Source organism: Lampetra fluviatilis, chromosome 27 (genome assembly GCF_964198595.1).
Source record: "Lampetra fluviatilis chromosome 27, kcLamFluv1.1, whole genome shotgun sequence".
In the NCBI taxonomy this organism is placed as follows: Eukaryota; Metazoa; Chordata; class Hyperoartia; order Petromyzontiformes; family Petromyzontidae; genus Lampetra; species Lampetra fluviatilis.
In genome coordinates, this window is record NC_136301.1 from 10,971,702 (window position 1) to 10,988,708 (window position 17,007).

The 17,007-nt window shown below is 41.6% G+C and overlaps 1 protein-coding gene across 1 annotated transcript; it reads right to left on the minus strand.

Annotated features, from left to right (window-relative positions):
• Nucleotides 1-1,494: 1,494 nt before the first annotated feature.
• LOC144942490 (uncharacterized) lies at nucleotides 1,495-15,622 on the minus strand. The gene is made up of 3 exons (XM_078869350.1): nucleotides 15,565-15,622; nucleotides 11,184-13,867; nucleotides 1,495-11,095 (listed from the first exon to the last, which is right to left on the minus strand). The coding sequence occupies exons 1-3, from the start codon at nucleotides 15,620-15,622 to the stop codon at nucleotides 1,781-1,783; spliced, it is 12,057 nt and encodes a 4,018-aa protein (XP_078725476.1). The 3' UTR covers nucleotides 1,495-1,780.
• Between the last annotated feature and the right edge of the window lie 1,385 nt (nucleotides 15,623-17,007).

A 17,007-nucleotide genomic window follows, 5' to 3' on the forward strand; every position in this document is an offset into this window, starting at 1 on the left:
CTCTTCGCTTGCTTTTTGTCTCCTTCTCCGGTGACAACTTTAGTGTCCTTGTTTGATTTGTCATCTTTAGTGTCGTCTTGATCTTTTTCTTTCTCTCCAGTGACAACTTTAGTGCCTTTGTTTGATTTGTCCTCCTTGGTCTTCTCATTTTTTTTGCCTTTCTCTCCAGTGACAACTTTAGTGTCCTTGTTAGATTTATCTTCGTTTGTGTTTCCTTGATATTTGTCTTTCTCTCCAGTAACAACTTTAGTACCCTTGTGTGACTTGTCCTCCTTGGTGTCATCTTGCGTTTTGTCTTTCTCTGGAGTGGCATCTCTAGTGTCCTTATTTGATTTTTCCTCCTTGCTGTTCGCTGGCTCTTTGTATTTCTCTCCAGTGGCAAATTTAGGGCCCTTGTTTGATTTGTCCTCTTTGGTCTTCCCTTGCACTTTGTCTTTCTGACCACTGGCAACTTTAGTGCCCTCCTTCGATGTGTCTTCCTTAGTTTCGTTTTGATCTTTTTCTGTCTCTCCAGTAGCAACTTCAGTGCCCTCCTTTGATGTGTCTTCCTTGGTGTCATCTTGCTTTTTGTCTTTCTCTCCAGTGGCAACTTTAGTGCCCTTGTTTGATTTATCCTCCTTGGTGTCATCTTGTTCTTTTTCTTTTTCTCCGGTGACAACTTTAGTGTCCTTGTTTGATTTGTTTTCCTTGGTCTTCTCATTCTTTTTGTCTTTCTCTCCAGTAACAATTTTAGTGCCCGCCTTTGATGTGTCTTCCTTGGTGTCATCTTGTTTTTTGTCTTTCTCTCCAATGGCAACTTTAGTGCCCTTGTTTGATTTGTCTTCTTTGGTTTTCACTTTCTCTTTGTCTTTCTCTCCGGTGGCAACTTTAGTGCCCTTCTTTGATTTGTCTCCCTTGGTGTTGTCTTGCTCCTTCTCGTTTTCTCCAGTGACAACTTTAGTGCCCTTGTTTGATTTGCCATCCTTGGTGTACTTTTGCTTTTTATCCGTGGTGACAACTTCATCTACAGTTTCAAAATGAACCCCTTCTTGCTCACTGCCTTCTTCATATTCATCCCCATCACGTATAATGGTTTCACTCTTGATAGAACCTGCACTTCTCAATTGATGTTCAACCCTCCTTCCTTCTGTCTTCACTCTCTGCTTTTTACTTTCATTATATTTTTTTCTTCTTGATTCTTTGCTCTCCACCTTGTTGTGCCTATGTCTCTCTTTGCTGTCTTCCTCGGAACTATGAGATTTCAAAATAATTATCAGTTTTGTGTCATCATGATCTGCATAGGCATCTTCTTCACTCTCATCACCATCTCCAATCCATTCATTTACTACCTTGCCATGTTTCGTCTTCTTCCTCCTCCTCTTGCTTGTCCCATCTTCCCTATATCTTTTATGACTTCCTTTTTCACGTGCAACCCAATCATTATCCACAGTTTTGTCTTTCTCTCCAGTGGCAACTTTAGTGTCCTTGTTTGATTTTTCCTCCTTGGTCTTCTCATTCTTTTTGTCTTTCTCTGCGGTGGCAACTTTAGTGCCCTTGTTTGTTTCGACCTCCTTGGTCTTCCCTTGCTCTTTGTCTTTTTTGCCAGTAACAACTTTAGTGTCCTTGTTGGATTTGTCCTCTTTGGTGTTGGCTTGCTCTTTTTCTTTCTGTTCGCTGGCAACTTTAGTGTCCTTGTTTGATTTTCCCTCCTTGGTCTTCTCATTCTTTTTGTCTTTTTCTGGAGTGACAACTTTAGTGTCCTTGTTTGGTTTGTCCTCTTTGGTGTTCGCTTGCTCTTTTTCTATCTGTCCACTGGCAACTTTAGTGTCCTTGTTTGATTTTTCCTCCTTGCTGTTCGCTTGCTGTTTGTCTTTCTCTCTAGTAGCAACGTTAGTGCCCTTGTTTGATGTGTCTTCCTTGGTTTTCTCTTGCTTTTTGTATTTCTCTGGAGTGGCAACTTTAATGTCCTTGTTTGATTTCTCTTCATTGGTGTCTCCGTGATCTTTGTCTCCTTCTCCGGTGACATCTTTAGTGCCTTTGTTTGGTTTGTCCTCTTTGGTGTTCGCTTGCTCTTTGACTTTCTGTACGCTGCCAACTTTAGTTCCCTCCTTTGATTTGTCTCCCTTGGTGTCGTCTTGCTTTTTGTCTTTCTCTCCAGTGACAACTTTAGTGTCCTTGCTTGATTTGTCTTCCTTGATGTCATCTTGCTTCTTGTCTTTCTCTGGAGTGGCAACTTTAATGTCCTTGTTTGATTTCTCTTCATTGGTCTTCCCTTGCACTTTGTCGTTCTCTGGAGTGGCACCTTTAGAGCCCTCCTTTGATGTGTCTTCCTTGGTGTCATCTTGCTCTTGGTATTCCTCTCCAGTGGCAACGTTAGTGTCCTTGTTTGATTTGTCCTCCTTGGTCTTCTCATTCTTTTTGTCTTTCTCTGCGGTGACAACTTTAATGCCCTTATTTGTTTCGACCTCCTTGGTCGTCCCTTGCTTTTTGTCTTTTTCGCCAGTAACAACTTTAGTGCCTTTGTTGGATTTGTCCTCTTTGGTGTTCGCTTGCTCTTTTTCGTTCTGTTCGCTGCCAACTTTAGTGTCCTTGTTTGATTTTTCCTCCTTGCTGTTCGCTTGCTGTTTGTCTTTCTCTCCAGTAACAACTTTAGTGCCCTCCTTTGATGTGTCTTCCTTGGTTTTCTCTTGCTTTTTGTCTTTCTCTGGAGTGGCAACTTTAATGTCCTTGTTTGATTTCTCTTCATTGGTGTTTCCTTGATCTGTGTCTTTCTCTCCAGTAACAACTTTAGTGCCCTTGTTTGATGTGTCTTTCTTGGTGTCATCTTGCTTTTTGTCTTTCTCTGGAGTGGCAACCTTAATGTCCTTGTTCGATTTCCCTTCATTGGTGTCTCCTTGATCTTTGTCTTTCTCTCCAGTAACCACTTTAGTGCCCTTGTTTGATGTGTCTTTCTTGGTGTCATCTTGCTTTTTGTCTTTCTCTGGAGTGGCAACCTTAATGTCCTTGTTTGATTTCTCTTCATTGGTGTCTCCTTGATCTTTGTCTCCTTCTCCGGTGACATCTTTAGTGCCTTTGTTTGGTTTGTCCTCTTTGGTGTTCGCTTGCTCTTTGTCTTTCTGTACGCTGCCAACTTTAGTTCCCTCCTTTGATGTTTCTTCCTTGCTGGTCGCTTGCTCTTTGTCTTTCTCTCCTGTGACAACTTTAGTGTCCTTGTTTGATTTGTCTTCCTTGATGCCATCTTGCTTCTTGTCTTTCTCTGCAGTGGCAACTTTAATGTCCTTGTTTGATTTCTCTTCATTGGTCTTCCCTTGCACTTTGTCATTCTCTGGAGTGGCACCTTTAGTGCCCTCCTTTGATGTGTCTTCCTTGGTGTCATCTTGCTCTTTGTATTTCTCTCCAGTGGCAACGTTAGTGTCCTTGTTTGATTTGTCCTCCTTGGTCTTCTCATTCTTTTTGTCTTTCTCTGCGGTGGCAACTTTAGTGCCCTTATTTGTTTCGACCTCCTTGGTCTTCCCTTGCTCTTTGTCTTTTTCGCCAGTAACAACTTTAGTGCCTTTGTTGGATTTGTCCTCTTTGGTGTTCGCTTGCTGTTTTTCTTTCTGTTCGCTGCCAACTTTAGTGTCCTTGTTTGATTTTTCCTCCTTGTTGTTCGCTTGCTGTTTGTCATTCTCTCCAGTAACAACTTTAGTGCTCTTGCTTGATGTGTCTTCCTTGGTGTCATCTTGCTTTTTGTCTTTCTCTGGAGTGGAAACTTTAATGTCCTTGTTTGATTTCTCTTCATTGATGTTTCCTTGATCTGTGTCTTTCTCTCCAGTAATAACTTTAGTGCCCTCCTTTGATGTGTCTTCTTTGGTTTTCTCTTGCTGTTTGTCTTTCTCTGGCCTGCCAACTTTAATGTCCTTGTTTGATTTCTCCTCATTGGTGTTTCCTTGATCTTTGTCTTTCTCTCCAGTAACAACTTTAGTGCCCTCCTTTGATGTGTCTTCCTTGGTTTTCTCTTGCTTTTTGTCTTTCTCTGGAGTGGCAACCTTAATGTCCTTGTTCGATTTCCCTTCATTGGTGTCTCCTTGATCTTTGTCTTTCTCTCCAGTAACAACTTTAGTGCCGTTGTTTGATGTGTCTTCCTTTGTGTCATCTTGCTTTTTGTCTTTCTCTGGAGTGCCAACTTTAGTGTCCTTGGTTGATTTTTCCTCCTTGCTGTTCGCTTGCTGTTTGTCTTTCTGTCCAGTAACAACTTTAGTGCCCTCCTTTGATGTGTCTTCCTTGGTTTTCTCTTGCTTTTTGTCTTTCTCTGGAGTGGCAACCTTAATGTCCTTGTTTGATTCCTCTTCATTGGTGTCTCCTTGATCTTTGTCTCCTTCTCCGGTGACATCTTTAGTGCCTTTGTTTGGTGTGTCTTCTTTGGTGTTCGCTTGCTCTTTATCTTTCTGTACGCTGCCAACTTTAGTTCCCTCCTTTGATTTTTCTTCCTTGCTGGTCGCTTGCTGTTTGTCTTTCTCTCCTGTGACAACATTAGTGTCCTTGCTTGATTTGTCTTCCTTGATGTCATCTTGCTTCTTGTCTTTCTCTGGAGTGGCAACTTTAATGTCCTTGTTTGATTTCTCTTCATTGGTCTTCCCTTGCACTTTGTCGTTCTCTGGAGTGGCACCTTTAGAGCCCTCCTTTGATGTGTCTTCCTTGGTGTCATCTTGCTCTTGGTATTCCTCTCCAGTGGCAACGTTAGTGTCCTTGTTTGATTTGTCCTCCTTGGTCTTCTCATTCTTTTTGTCTTTCTCTGCGGTGACAACTTTAATGCCCTTATTTGTTTCGACCTCCTTGGTCGTCCCTTGCTTTTTGTCTTTTTCGCCAGTAACAACTTTAGTGCCTTTGTTGGATTTGTCCTCTTTGGTGTTCGCTTGCTCTTTTTCGTTCTGTTCGCTGCCAACTTTAGTGTCCTTGTTTGATTTTTCCTCCTTGCTGTTCGCTTGCTGTTTGTCTTTCTCTCCAGTAACAACTTTAGTGCCCTTGTTTGATGTGTCTTCCTTGGTGTCATCTTGCTTTTTGTCTTTCTCTGGAGTGGAAACTTTAATGTCCTTGTTTGATTTCTCTTCATTGGTGTTTCCTTGATCTGTGTCTTTCTCTCCAGTAACAACTTTAGTGCCCTTGTTTGATGTGTCTTTCTTGGTGTCATCTTGCTTTTTGTCTTTCTCTGGAGTGGCAACTTTAATGTCCTTGTTTGATTTTTCTTCATTGGTGTTTCCTTGATCTTTGTCTTTCTCTCCAGTAACCACTTTAGTGCCCTTGTTTGATGTGTTTTCCTTGGTATCATCTTGCTTTTTGTCTTTCTTTGGAGTGGTAACTTTAGTGTCCTTGTTTGATTTCTCTTCATTGGTGTTTCCTTGATCTTTGTCTTTTTCTCCAGTAACAACTTTAGTGCCGTTGTTTGATGTGTCTTCCTTTGTGTCATCTTGCTTTTTGTCTTTCTCTGGAGTGCCAACTTTAGTGTCCTTGGTTGATTTTTCCTCCTTGCTGTTCGCTTGCTGTTTGTCTTTCTGTCCAGTAACAACTTTAGTGCCCTCCTTTGATGTGTCTTCGTTGGTTTTCTCTTGCTTTTTGTCTTTCTCTGGAGTGGCAACCTTAATGTCCTTGTTTGATTTCTCTTCATTGGTGTCTCCTTGATCTTTGTCTCCTTCTCCGGTGACATCTTTAGTGCCTTTGTTTGGTTTGTCTTCTTTGGTGTTCGCTTGCTCTTTATCTTTCTGTACGCTGCCAACTTTAGTTCCCTCCTTTGATTTTTCTTCCTTGCTGGTCGCTTGCTGTTTGTCTTTCTCTCCTGTGACAACATTAGTGTCCTTGCTTGATTTGTCTTCCTTGATGTCATCTTGCTTCTTGTCTTTCTCTGGAGTGGCAACTTTAATGTCCTTGTTTGATTTCTCTTCATTGGTCTTCCCTTGCACTTTGTCGTTCTCTGGAGTGGCACCTTTAGAGCCCTCCTTTGATGTGTCTTCCTTGGTGTCATCTTGCTCTTGGTATTCCTCTCCAGTGGCAACGTTAGTGTCCTTGTTTGATTTGTCCTCCTTGGTCTTCTCATTCTTTTTGTCTTTCTCTGCGGTGACAACTTTAATGCCCTTATTTGTTTCGACCTCCTTGGTCGTCCCTTGCTCTTTGTCTTTTTCGCCAGTAACAACTTTAGTGCCTTTGTTGGATTTGTCATCTTTGGTGTTCGCTTGCTCTTTTTCGTTCTGTTCGCTGCCAACTTTAGTGTCCTTGTTTGATTTTTCCTCCTTGCTGTTCGCTTGCTGTTTGTCTTTCTCTCCAGTAACAACTTTAGTGCCCTTGTTTGATGTGTCTTCCTTGGTTTTCTCTTGCTTTTTGTCTTTCTCTGGAGTGGCAACTTTAGTGTCCTTGTTTGATTTCTCTTCATTGGTGTTTCCTTGATCTGTGTCTTTCTCTCCAGTAACAACTTTAGTGCCCTTGTTTGATGTGTCTTTCTTGGTGTCATCTTGCTTTTTGTCTTTCTCTGGAGTGGCAACCTTAATGTCCTTGTTCGATTTCCCTTCATTGGTGTCTCCTTGATCTTTGTCTTTCTCTCCAGTAACCACTTTAGTGCCCTTGTTTGATGTGTTTTCCTTGGTGTCATCTTGCTTTTTGTCTTTCTTTGGAGTGGCAACCTTAATGTCCTTGTTTGATTCCTCTTCATTGGTGTCTCCTTGATCTTTGTCTCCTTCTCCGGTGACATCTTTAGTGCCTTTGTTTGGTTTGTCTTCTTTGGTGTTCGCTTGCTCTTTATCTTTCTGTACGCTGCTAACTTTAGTTCCCTCCTTTGATTTTTCTTCCTTGCTGGTCGCTTGCTGTTTGTCTTTCTCTCCTGTGACAACATTAGTGTCCTTGCTTGATTTGTCTTCCTTGATGTCATCTTGCTTCTTGTCTTTCTCTGGAGTGGCAACTTTAATGTCCTTGTTTGATTTCTCTTCATTGGTCTTCCCTTGCACTTTGTCGTTCTCTGGAGTGGCACCTTTAGAGCCCTCCTTTGATGTGTCTTCCTTGGTGTCATCTTGCTCTTGGTATTTCTCTCCAGTGGCAACGTTAGTGTCCTTGTTTGATTTGTCCTCCTTGGTCTTCTCATTCTTTTTGTCTTTCTCTGCGGTGACAACTTTAATGCCCTTATTTGTTTCGACCTCCTTGGTCGTCCCTTGCTTTTTGTCTTTTTCGCCAGTAACAACTTTAGTGCCTTTGTTGGATTTGTCCTCTTTGGTGTTCGCTTGCTCTTTTTCGTTCTGTTCGCTGCCAACTTTAGTGTCCTTGTTTGATTTTTCCTCCTTGTTGTTCGCTTGCTGTTTGTCTTTCTCTCCAGTAACAACTTTAGTGCCCTTGTTTGATGTGTCTTTCTTGGTGTCATCTTGCTTTTTGTCTTTCTCTGGAGTGGAAACTTTAATGTCCTTGTTTGATTTCTCTTCATTGGTGTTTCCTTGATCTGTGTCTTTCTCTCCAGTAACAACTTTAGTGCCCTTGTTTGATGTGTCTTTCTTGGTGTCATCTTGCTTTTTGTCTTTCTCTGGAGTGGCAACTTTAATGTCCTTGTTTGATTTTTCTTCATTGGTGTCTCCTTGATTTTTGTCTTTCTCTCCAGTAACCACTTTAGTGCCCTTGTTTGATGTGTTTTCCTTGGTATCATCTTGCTTTTTGTCTTTCTTTGGAGTGGTAACTTTAGTGTCCTTGTTTGATTTCTCTTCATTGGTGTTTCCTTGATCTTTGTCTTTCTCTCCAGTAACAACTTTAGTGCCGTTGTTTGATGTGTCTTCCTTTGTGTCATCTTGCTTTTTGTCTTTCTCTGGAGTGCCAACTTTAGTGTCCTTGGTTGATTTTTCCTCCTTGCTGTTCGCTTGCTGTTTGTCTTTCTGTCCAGTAACAACTTTAGTGCCCTCCTTTGATGTGTCTTCGTTGGTTTTCTCTTGCTTTTTGTCTTTCTCTGGAGTGGCAACCTTAATGTCCTTGTTTGATTTCTCTTCATTGGTGTCTCCTTGATCTTTGTCTCCTTCTCCGGTGACATCTTTAGTGCCTTTGTTTGGTTTGTCCTCTTTGGTGTTCGCTTGCTCTTTGTCTTTCTGTACGCTGCCAACTTTAGTTCCCTCCTTTGATGTTTCTTCCTTGCTGGTCGCTTGCTCTTTGTCTTTTTCTCCTGTGACAACTTTAGTGTCCTTGTTTGATTTGTCTTCCTTGATGCCATCTTGCTTCTTGTCTTTCTCTGCAGTGGCAACTTTAATGTCCTTGTTTGATTTCTCTTCATTGGTCTTCCCTTGCACTTTGTCATTCTCTGGAGTGGCACCTTTAGTGCCCTCCTTTGATGTGTCTTCCTTGGTGTCATCTTGCTCTTGGTATTTCTCTCCAGTGGCAACGTTAGTGTCCTTGTTTGATTTGTCGTCCTTGGTCTTCTCATTCTTTTTGTCTTTCTCTGCGGTGACAACTTTAATGCCCTTATTTGTTTCGACCTCCTTGGTCGTCCCTTGCTTTTTGTCTTTTTCGCCAGTAACAACTTTAGTGCCTTTGTTGGATTTGTCCTCTTTGGTGTTCGCTTGCTCTTTTTCGTTCTGTTCGCTGCCAACTTTAGTGTCCTTGTTTGATTTTTCCTCCTTGTTGTTCGCTTGCTGTTTGTCTTTCTCTCCAGTAACAACTTTAGTGCCCTTGTTTGATGTGTCTTTCTTGGTGTCATCTTGCTTTTTGTCTTTCTCTGGAGTGGAAACTTTAATGTCCTTGTTTGATTTCTCTTCATTGGTGTTTCCTTGATCTGTGTCTTTCTCTCCAGTAACAACTTTAGTGCCCTTGTTTGATGTGTCTTTCTTGGTGTCATCTTGCTTTTTGTCTTTCTCTGGAGTGGCAACTTTAATGTCCTTGTTTGATTTTTCTTCATTGGTGTCTCCTTGATCTTTGTCTTTCTCTCCAGTAACCACTTTAGTGCCCTTGTTTGATGTGTTTTCCTTGGTATCATCTTGCTTTTTGTCTTTCTTTGGAGTGGTAACTTTAGTGTCCTTGTTTGATTTCTCTTCATTGGTGTTTCCTTGATCTTTGTCTTTCTCTCCAGTAACAACTTTAGTGCCGTTGTTTGATGTGTCTTCCTTTGTGTCATCTTGCTTTTTGTCTTTCTCTGGAGTGCCAACTTTAGTGTCCTTGGTTGATTTTTCCTCCTTGCTGTTCGCTTGCTGTTTGTCTTTCTGTCCAGTAACAACTTTAGTGCCCTCCTTTGATGTGTCTTCGTTGGTTTTCTCTTGCTTTTTGTCTTTCTCTGGAGTGGCAACCTTAATGTCCTTGTTTGATTTCTCTTCATTGGTGTCTCCTTGATCTTTGTCTCCTTCTCCGGTGACATCTTTAGTGCCTTTGTTTGGTTTGTCCTCTTTGGTGTTCGCTTGCTCTTTGTCTTTCTGTACGCTGCCAACTTTAGTTCCCTCCTTTGATGTTTCTTCCTTGCTGGTCGCTTGCTCTTTGTCTTTTTCTCCTGTGACAACTTTAGTGTCCTTGTTTGATTTGTCTTCCTTGATGTCATCTTGCTTCTTGTCTTTCTCTGGAGTGGCAACTTTAATGTCCTTGTTTGATTTGTCCTCCTTGGTCTTCTCATTCTTTTTGTCTTTCTCTGCGGTGACAACTTTAATGCCCTTATTTGTTTCGACCTCCTTGGTCGTCCCTTGCTCTTTGTCTTTTTCGCCAGTAACAACTTTAGTGCCTTTGTTGGATTTGTCCTCTTTGGTGTTCGCTTGCTCTTTTTCGTTCTGTTCGCTGCCAACTTTAGTGTCCTTGTTTGATTTTTCCTCCTTGCTGTTCGCTTGCTGTTTGTCTTTCTCTCCAGTAACAACTTTAGTGCCCTTGTTTGATGTGTCTTCCTTGGTTTTCTCTTGCTTTTTGTCTTTCTCTGGAGTGGCAACTTTAGTGTCCTTGTTTGATTTCTCTTCATTGGTGTTTCCTTGATCTGTGTCTTTCTCTCCAGTAACAACTTTAGTGCCCTTGTTTGATGTGTCTTTCTTGGTGTCATCTTGCTTTTTGTCTTTCTCTGGAGTGGCAACCTTAATGTCCTTGTTCGATTTCCCTTCATTGGTGTCTCCTTGATCTTTGTCTTTCTCTCCAGTAACCACTTTAGTGCCCTTGTTTGATGTGTTTTCCTTGGTGTCATCTTGCTTTTTGTCTTTCTTTGGAGTGGCAACTTTAGTGTCCTTGTTTGATTCCTCTTCATTGGTGTCTCCTTGATCTTTGTCTCCTTCTCCGGTGACATCTTTAGTGCCTTTGTTTGGTTTGTCTTCTTCGGTGTTCGCTTGCTCTTTATCTTTCTGTACGCTGCTAACTTTAGTTCCCTCCTTTGATTTTTCTTCCTTGCTGGTCGCTTGCTGTTTGTCTTTCTCTCCTGTGACAACATTAGTGTTCTTGCTTGATTTGTCTTCCTTGATGTCATCTTGCTTCTTGTCTTTCTCTGGAGTGGCAACTTTAATGTCCTTGTTTGATTTCTCTTCATTGGTCTTCCCTTGCACTTTGTCGTTCTCTGGAGTGGCACCTTTAGAGCCCTCCTTTGATGTGTCTTCCTTGGTGTCATCTTGCTCTTGGTATTTCTCTCCAGTGGCAACGTTAGTGTCCTTGTTTGATTTGTCCTCCTTGGTCTTCTCATTCTTTTTGTCTTTCTCTGCGGTGACAACTTTAATGCCCTTATTTGTTTCGACCTCCTTGGTCGTCCCTTGCTCTTTGTCTTTTTCGCCAGTAACAACTTTAGTGCCTTTGTTGGATTTGTCCTCTTTGGTGTTCGCTTGCTCTTTTTCGTTCTGTTCGCTGCCAACTTTAGTGTCCTTGTTTGATTTTTCCTCCTTGTTGTTCGCTTGCTGTTTGTCTTTCTCTCCAGTAACAACTTTAGTGCCCTTGTTTGATGTGTCTTCCTTGGTGTCATCTTGCTTTTTGTCTTTCTCTGGAGTGGAAACTTTAATGTCCTTGTTTGATTTCTCTTCATTGGTGTTTTCTTGATCTGTGTCTTTCTCTCCAGTAACAACTTTAGTGCCCTTGTTTGATGTGTTTTTCTTGGTGTCATCTTGCTTTTTGTCTTTCTCTGGAGTGGCAACTTTAATGTCCTTGTTTGATTTTTCTTCATTTGTGTCTCCTTGATCTTTGTCTTTCTCTCCAGTAACCACTTTAGTGCCCTTGTTTGATGTGTTTTCCTTGGTATCATCTTGCTTTTTGTCTTTCTTTGGAGTGGTAACTTTAGTGTCCTTGTTTGATTTCTCTTCATTGGTGTTTCCTTGATCTTTGTCTTTCTCTCCAGTAACAACTTTAGTGCCGTTGTTTGATGTGTCTTCCTTTGTGTCATCTTGCTTTTTGTCTTTCTCTGGAGTGCCAACTTTAGTGTCCTTGGTTGATTTTTCCTCCTTGCTGTTCGCTTGCTGTTTGTCTTTCTGTCCAGTAACAACTTTAGTGCCATCCTTTGATGTGTCTTCGTTGGTTTTCTCTTGCTTTTTGTCTTTCTCTGGAGTGGCAACCTTAATGTCCTTGTTTGATTTCTCTTCATTGGTGTCTCCTTGATCTTTGTCTCCTTCTCCGGTGACATCTTTAGTGCCTTTGTTTGGTTTGTCCTCTTTGGTGTTCGCTTGCTCTTTGTCTTTCTGTACGCTGCCAACTTTAGTTCCCTCCTTTGATGTTTCTTCCTTGCTGGTCGCTTGCTCTTTGTCTTTCTCTCCTGTGACAACTTTAGTGTCCTTGTTTGATTTGTCTTCCTTGATGCCATCTTGCTTCTTGTCTTTCTCTGCAGTGGCAACTTTAATGTCCTTGTTTGATTTCTCTTCATTGGTCTTCCCTTGCACTTTGTCATTCTCTGGAGTGGCACCTTTAGTGCCCTCCTTTGATGTGTCTTCCTTGGTGTCATCTTGCTCTTTGTATTTCTCTCCAGTGGCAACGTTAGTGTCCTTGTTTGATTTGTCCTCCTTGGTCTTCTCATTCTTTTTGTCTTTCTCTGCGGTGGCAACTTTAGTGCCCTTATTTGTTTCGACCTCCTTGGTCTTCCCTTGCTCTTTGTCTTTTTTGCCAGTAACAACTTTAGTGCCTTTGTTGGATTTGTCCTCTTTGGTGTTCGCTTGCTGTTTGTCATTCTCTCCAGTAACAACTTTAGTGCCCTTGCTTGATGTGTCTTCCTTGGTGTCATCTTGCTTTTTGTCTTTCTCTGGAATGGCAACTTTAATGTCCTTGTTTGATTTCTCCTCATTGGTGTTTCCTTGATCTTTGTCTTTCTCTCCAGTAAAAACTTTAGTGCCCTCCTTTGATGTGTCTTCCTTGGTTTTCTCTTGCTTTTTGTCTTTCTCTGGAGTGGAAACTTTAATGTCCTTGTTTGATTTCTCCTCATTGGTGTTTCCTTGATCTTTGTCTTTCTCTCCAGTGACAACTTTAGTGCCCTCCTTTGATGTGTCTTCCTTGGTGTCATCTTGCTTTTTGTCTTTTTCTGGAGTGGCAACTTTAATGTCCTTGTTAGATGTATTTTCATTGGTGTTTCCTTGATCTTTGTCTTTCTCTCCAGTAACAACTTTAGTGCCCTTGTTTGATGCATCTTCCTTGGTGTCAACTTGCTTTTTGTCTTTCTCTGGAGTGGCAACTTTAATGTCCTTGTTTGATTTATCTTCATTGGTGTGTCCTTGATCTTTGTCTTTCTCTCCAGTAAAAACTTTAGTGCCCTCCTTTGATGTGTCTTCTTTAGTGTCATCATGCTTTTTGTCTGTCTCTGGAGTGGCAACTTTAATGTCCTTGTTTGATTTCTCTTCATTGGTGTTTCCTTGATCTTTGTCTTTCTCTCCAGTAATAACTTTAGTGCCCTTGTTTGACGTGTCTGCCTTGGTGTCATCTTGCTTTTTGTCTTTCTCTGGAGTGGCAACCTTAATGTCCTTGTTTGATTTATCTTCATTGGTATTTCCTTGATCTTTGTCTTTCTCTCCAGTAAAAACTTCAGTGCCCTCCTTTGATTTGTCCTCCTTGGTTTTCTCTTGCTTTTTGTCTTTCTCTTGATTGGAAACTTTGGTGTCCTTGTTTGATTTGTCTTCATTGATATCATCTTGCTCTTTGTCTCCTTCTCCGGTGACAACTTTATTGCCTTTGTTTGGTTTGTCCTCTTTGGTGTTCGCTTGCTCTTCGTCTTTCTGTCCGCTGGCAACTTCAGTGTCCTTGTTTGAATTTTCCTCACTGGTGCTTCCATGATCTTTGTCTTTCTTTCCAGTAACAACTTTAGTGCCCTTGTTTGATGTGTCTTCCTTGGTGTCATCTTGCTTTTTGTCTTTCTCTGGAGTGGCAACTTTAATGTCCTTGTTTGATTTCTCTTCATTGGTGTTTCCTTGATCTTTGTCTTTTTCTCCAGTAACAACTTTAGTGTCCTTGTTTGATGGGTCTTCCTTGGTGTCATCTTGCTTTTTGTCTTTCTCTGGTGTGGCAACTGTAATGTCCTTGTTTGATTTCTCTTCATTGGTGTTTCCTTGATCTTTGTCTTTCTCTCCAGTAACAACTTTAGTGCCCTCCTTTGATTTGTCCTCCTTGGTTTTCTCTTGCTTTTTGTCTTTCTCTGGATTGGCAACTTTGGTGTCCTTGTTTGATTTCTCTTCATTGATGTTATCTTGCTCTTTGTCTACTTCTCCGGTGACAACTTTAGTGTCTGTGTTTGATTTGTCCTCTTTGGTGTTCGGATGCTCTTCGTCTTTCTGTCCGCTGCCAACTTTAGTTCCCTCCTTTGATTTGTCTCCCTTGGTGTCGTCTTGCTCTTTGTCTTTCTCTCCAGTGACAACTTTAGTGTCCTTGTTTGATTTGTTTTCACTCTCATCACCATCTCCAATCCATTCATTTACTTCCTTGCCATGTTTCGTCTTCTTCCTCCTCCTCTTGCTTGTCCCATCTTCCCTATAGCTTTCATGACTTTCTTTTTCATGTGCAACCCAATCATTATCCACAGTTTCAAAGTCAACCAGTCTATCCTGCTCACTGTTTTCTTGTTCATCACCACCATGCGTACTTTCTTCACTTTTGGTTTTCACTTCACTTCCTCGACCATGTTGACTCCCTCTTCCCTCTGTGTTGCCTCTCTGCTTTTTAGTAGTCTCCGTTTTTTTTCTTCCTGCTTCTTTATTACCCATCTTTTCACGCCAATTTATCTCTCTGTTGTCTTCTTGGGAACTGTAACCTAAAGATTCCAGAATAACTCCTCGATTTGGGTGGTCTTCTTCTTCTTTTGCACTCTCCTTATCATCTCTAATTCCTTCATTTACATTCTTCCCATTAATCTTATTTTTATTATTTGTTGTATTGCCTCCCATATCTTTAACCATTCCATCATCTCTATATTTTATATGATGTTCTTGTTTACCTTTGATTACATTATTATGCTCAGTTTCTATGTTAACTCTTATGTCAGTTAACTTTTCAATGTTGTTCCCTTCCCTACTGGACTCAACATCAGCACCGTGGTGATCTCCACTCCCTTGCTCAGATTTCTTTCCCTTTTTATCTTTAGTTTTCTCCTTCTTTCTGCGGTCTTTTTCTGTCTTCCCTTCACTTTGTTTAGGACCTATTTCTTTACTCTCCTGTTTATTACCAATCTGACCCCGGCTGTCATGTATATTCACTCCTTTTTTTGGTTTATTTACGAATTCATCAAGTTTGTTAATTTTATCTTCAGTGTCATGACTATCACCAGCACCTTTCATTATTTGTTTCTTCTTTCCCTTTTTTGCTTCTTCATGTTCCATCTCTTTACTCGTTTTATTAGCATGCCTGTTTGCTTGACTTCCCTTCTTATCCCGACTACTCTGCTCATCTCCTTCTGATTTGCCTCCTCTCCCAACTGTGATTTTTGTGTCTTCTTTACCATGATCCCTTTCTTTTCCATTGCCATCCTGCACATTTGTGGGCCTCGTTTCTTGCTCTTTAGAGCTCATACCACTTTGTTTGGCTTCATTGTTTTTTCTGTCCTCCAAACTTACTTCACTAAGGTTTATGTTGCTGTCTCCGAGTTTCCCACTTCCCTTGATCTTTTTGTCTTTTACATTGTTAATCTCACGTGACTCTTCAGTCCGCGATTCCTCTTTTCTCTTGTGCTTGTCGTGTTTGAGCTTTATTTTTTCGTCCTCCTTTTCTTCCTGCGATCCTGTGCCAATTTTCTTTTTTGAGCCTCCTTGTTCTTTCTCACGTGCACTTCCTGGTTCTTCTTGACTCTTTGTTTTGGCATCATGTGTGACGTCATCTTTACTCTCATTGTGACTAAAATCAACCAAATCACGTGCATTTGTTGAACTGTGAACACCAGGGACATTAGCGACTGATATTTTTTCATACACAAAAGGCAATCTGGAATATTTGTTGTAGTTCATGTTATTATATTTGTGCTTTCCTCTTTCTTCGGTCTCATCGACTTTCCCAGGTGAATTCACATCTCGTGTGCTTGTGACTTCTGCTTGCGTAGTTGGTGCAGAATAATTTTGTTCTTTTTTTATTGTTTCTTCCCTGGATGCCGTCAATACTGGTACAACAACTAAGCTGATGTCACCGTCAGATATCGGTGCTGTTGTTGGCGTTGCCCTGATGTCGAATTCCTGTTTGGCTACTTTTTTCGGCACAAACCAGACATCACTTTCACGTGCTGGTGCTGTTGCGAGAGTTGCCTTGATGTCACTTCCATGTTTTGGTGATGTTGTTGGAGTTGCCCTGATGTCGATTTCATGTTTAGCTTCTTTTGTTGGCATAAACCTGACATCACTTCCACGTTTTGGCAGTGTTGCTGGAGTTGCTCTGATGTCGAATTCCTCTTGGGCTGCTCTCGTCGGCACAAACCTGACATCACTTCCATGTTTTAGTGCTCTTGTTGAAGTTGCGCTGATGTCGATATCCTGTTTGCCTGCTCTCGTTGGCACAAGGCTGACATCAGTTCCATGTTTTGGTGATGTTGTTGGAGTTGCGCTGATGTCAATTACTTGCTTAGCTTCTGTTGTTGGCGCAAACCTGACGTCACTTCCACGTTTTGGCGCTGTTGCTGGAGTTGCCCTGATGTCGATTTCCTCTTTAGCTTCTTTTGTTGGCATAAAACTGATGTCACTTCCACGTATTGGCAGTATTGCTGGAGTTGCCCTGATGTCGAATTCCTCTTGGGCTGCCCTTGTTGGCCCAAACCTGACATCACTTCCATGTTTTGGTGCTATCGTTGGAGTTGCCTTGATGTCGATCTCCCGTTTGCCTGCTCTTGTTGGCACAAACCTTATGTTACTTGCACGTTTTGGTGCTGTTGTTGGGGTTGCCCTGATGTCAAATTCCTCTTTGGCTGCTCTTGTCGGCACAAACCTCACATCACTTCCATGTTTTTTTGGTGCTGTTGTTGGTGTTGCGCTGCTGTCGATTTCTTGTTTGGTTACTCTTGTTGGCACAAACCTGACGTCACTTTCATGTTTTGGTTCTGTTGTTGGAGCTGCCTCGATGTCAATTTCCTGTTTGGCTACTATTGTTGGCCCAAACCTGACATCATTTTCATGTTTTAGTGCTGGTGTTGGAGTTGCCTTGATGTCAGTTTCCTGTTTGGCTGCTCTTGTTGTCCCAAACCTGACATCAGTTTCAAGTTTTGGTACTGCCGTTGAAGTTGCCCTGATATCGATTTCCTGTTTACCTGCTCTTGTTGTCACAAACCTGATGTGACTTCCACGTGTTAGTGCTGTTGTTGGAGTTGCCCCCATGTCCAGTTTCTGTTTGCCTGGTCTTGTTGGCACAAACCTGACGTCACTTCCACGTTTTGGTGCTGTTGTTGGAATTGCCCTGATGTTGATTTCTTGTATAGCTTCTTTTGTTGGCACAAACCTGACGTCACTTCCACGTTTTGGTTCTGTTGTTGGAATTGCCCTGATGTCGATTTCTTGTATAGCTTCTTTTGTTGGCACAAACCTGACGTCATTTCCACGTTTTGGTGCTGTTGTTGGTGATGCGCTGCTATCGATTTCCTGTTTGGCTATGCTTGTTGGCACAAACCTGACGTCACTTTCATGTTTTGGTTTTGTTGTTGGAGCTGCCTCGATGTCAATT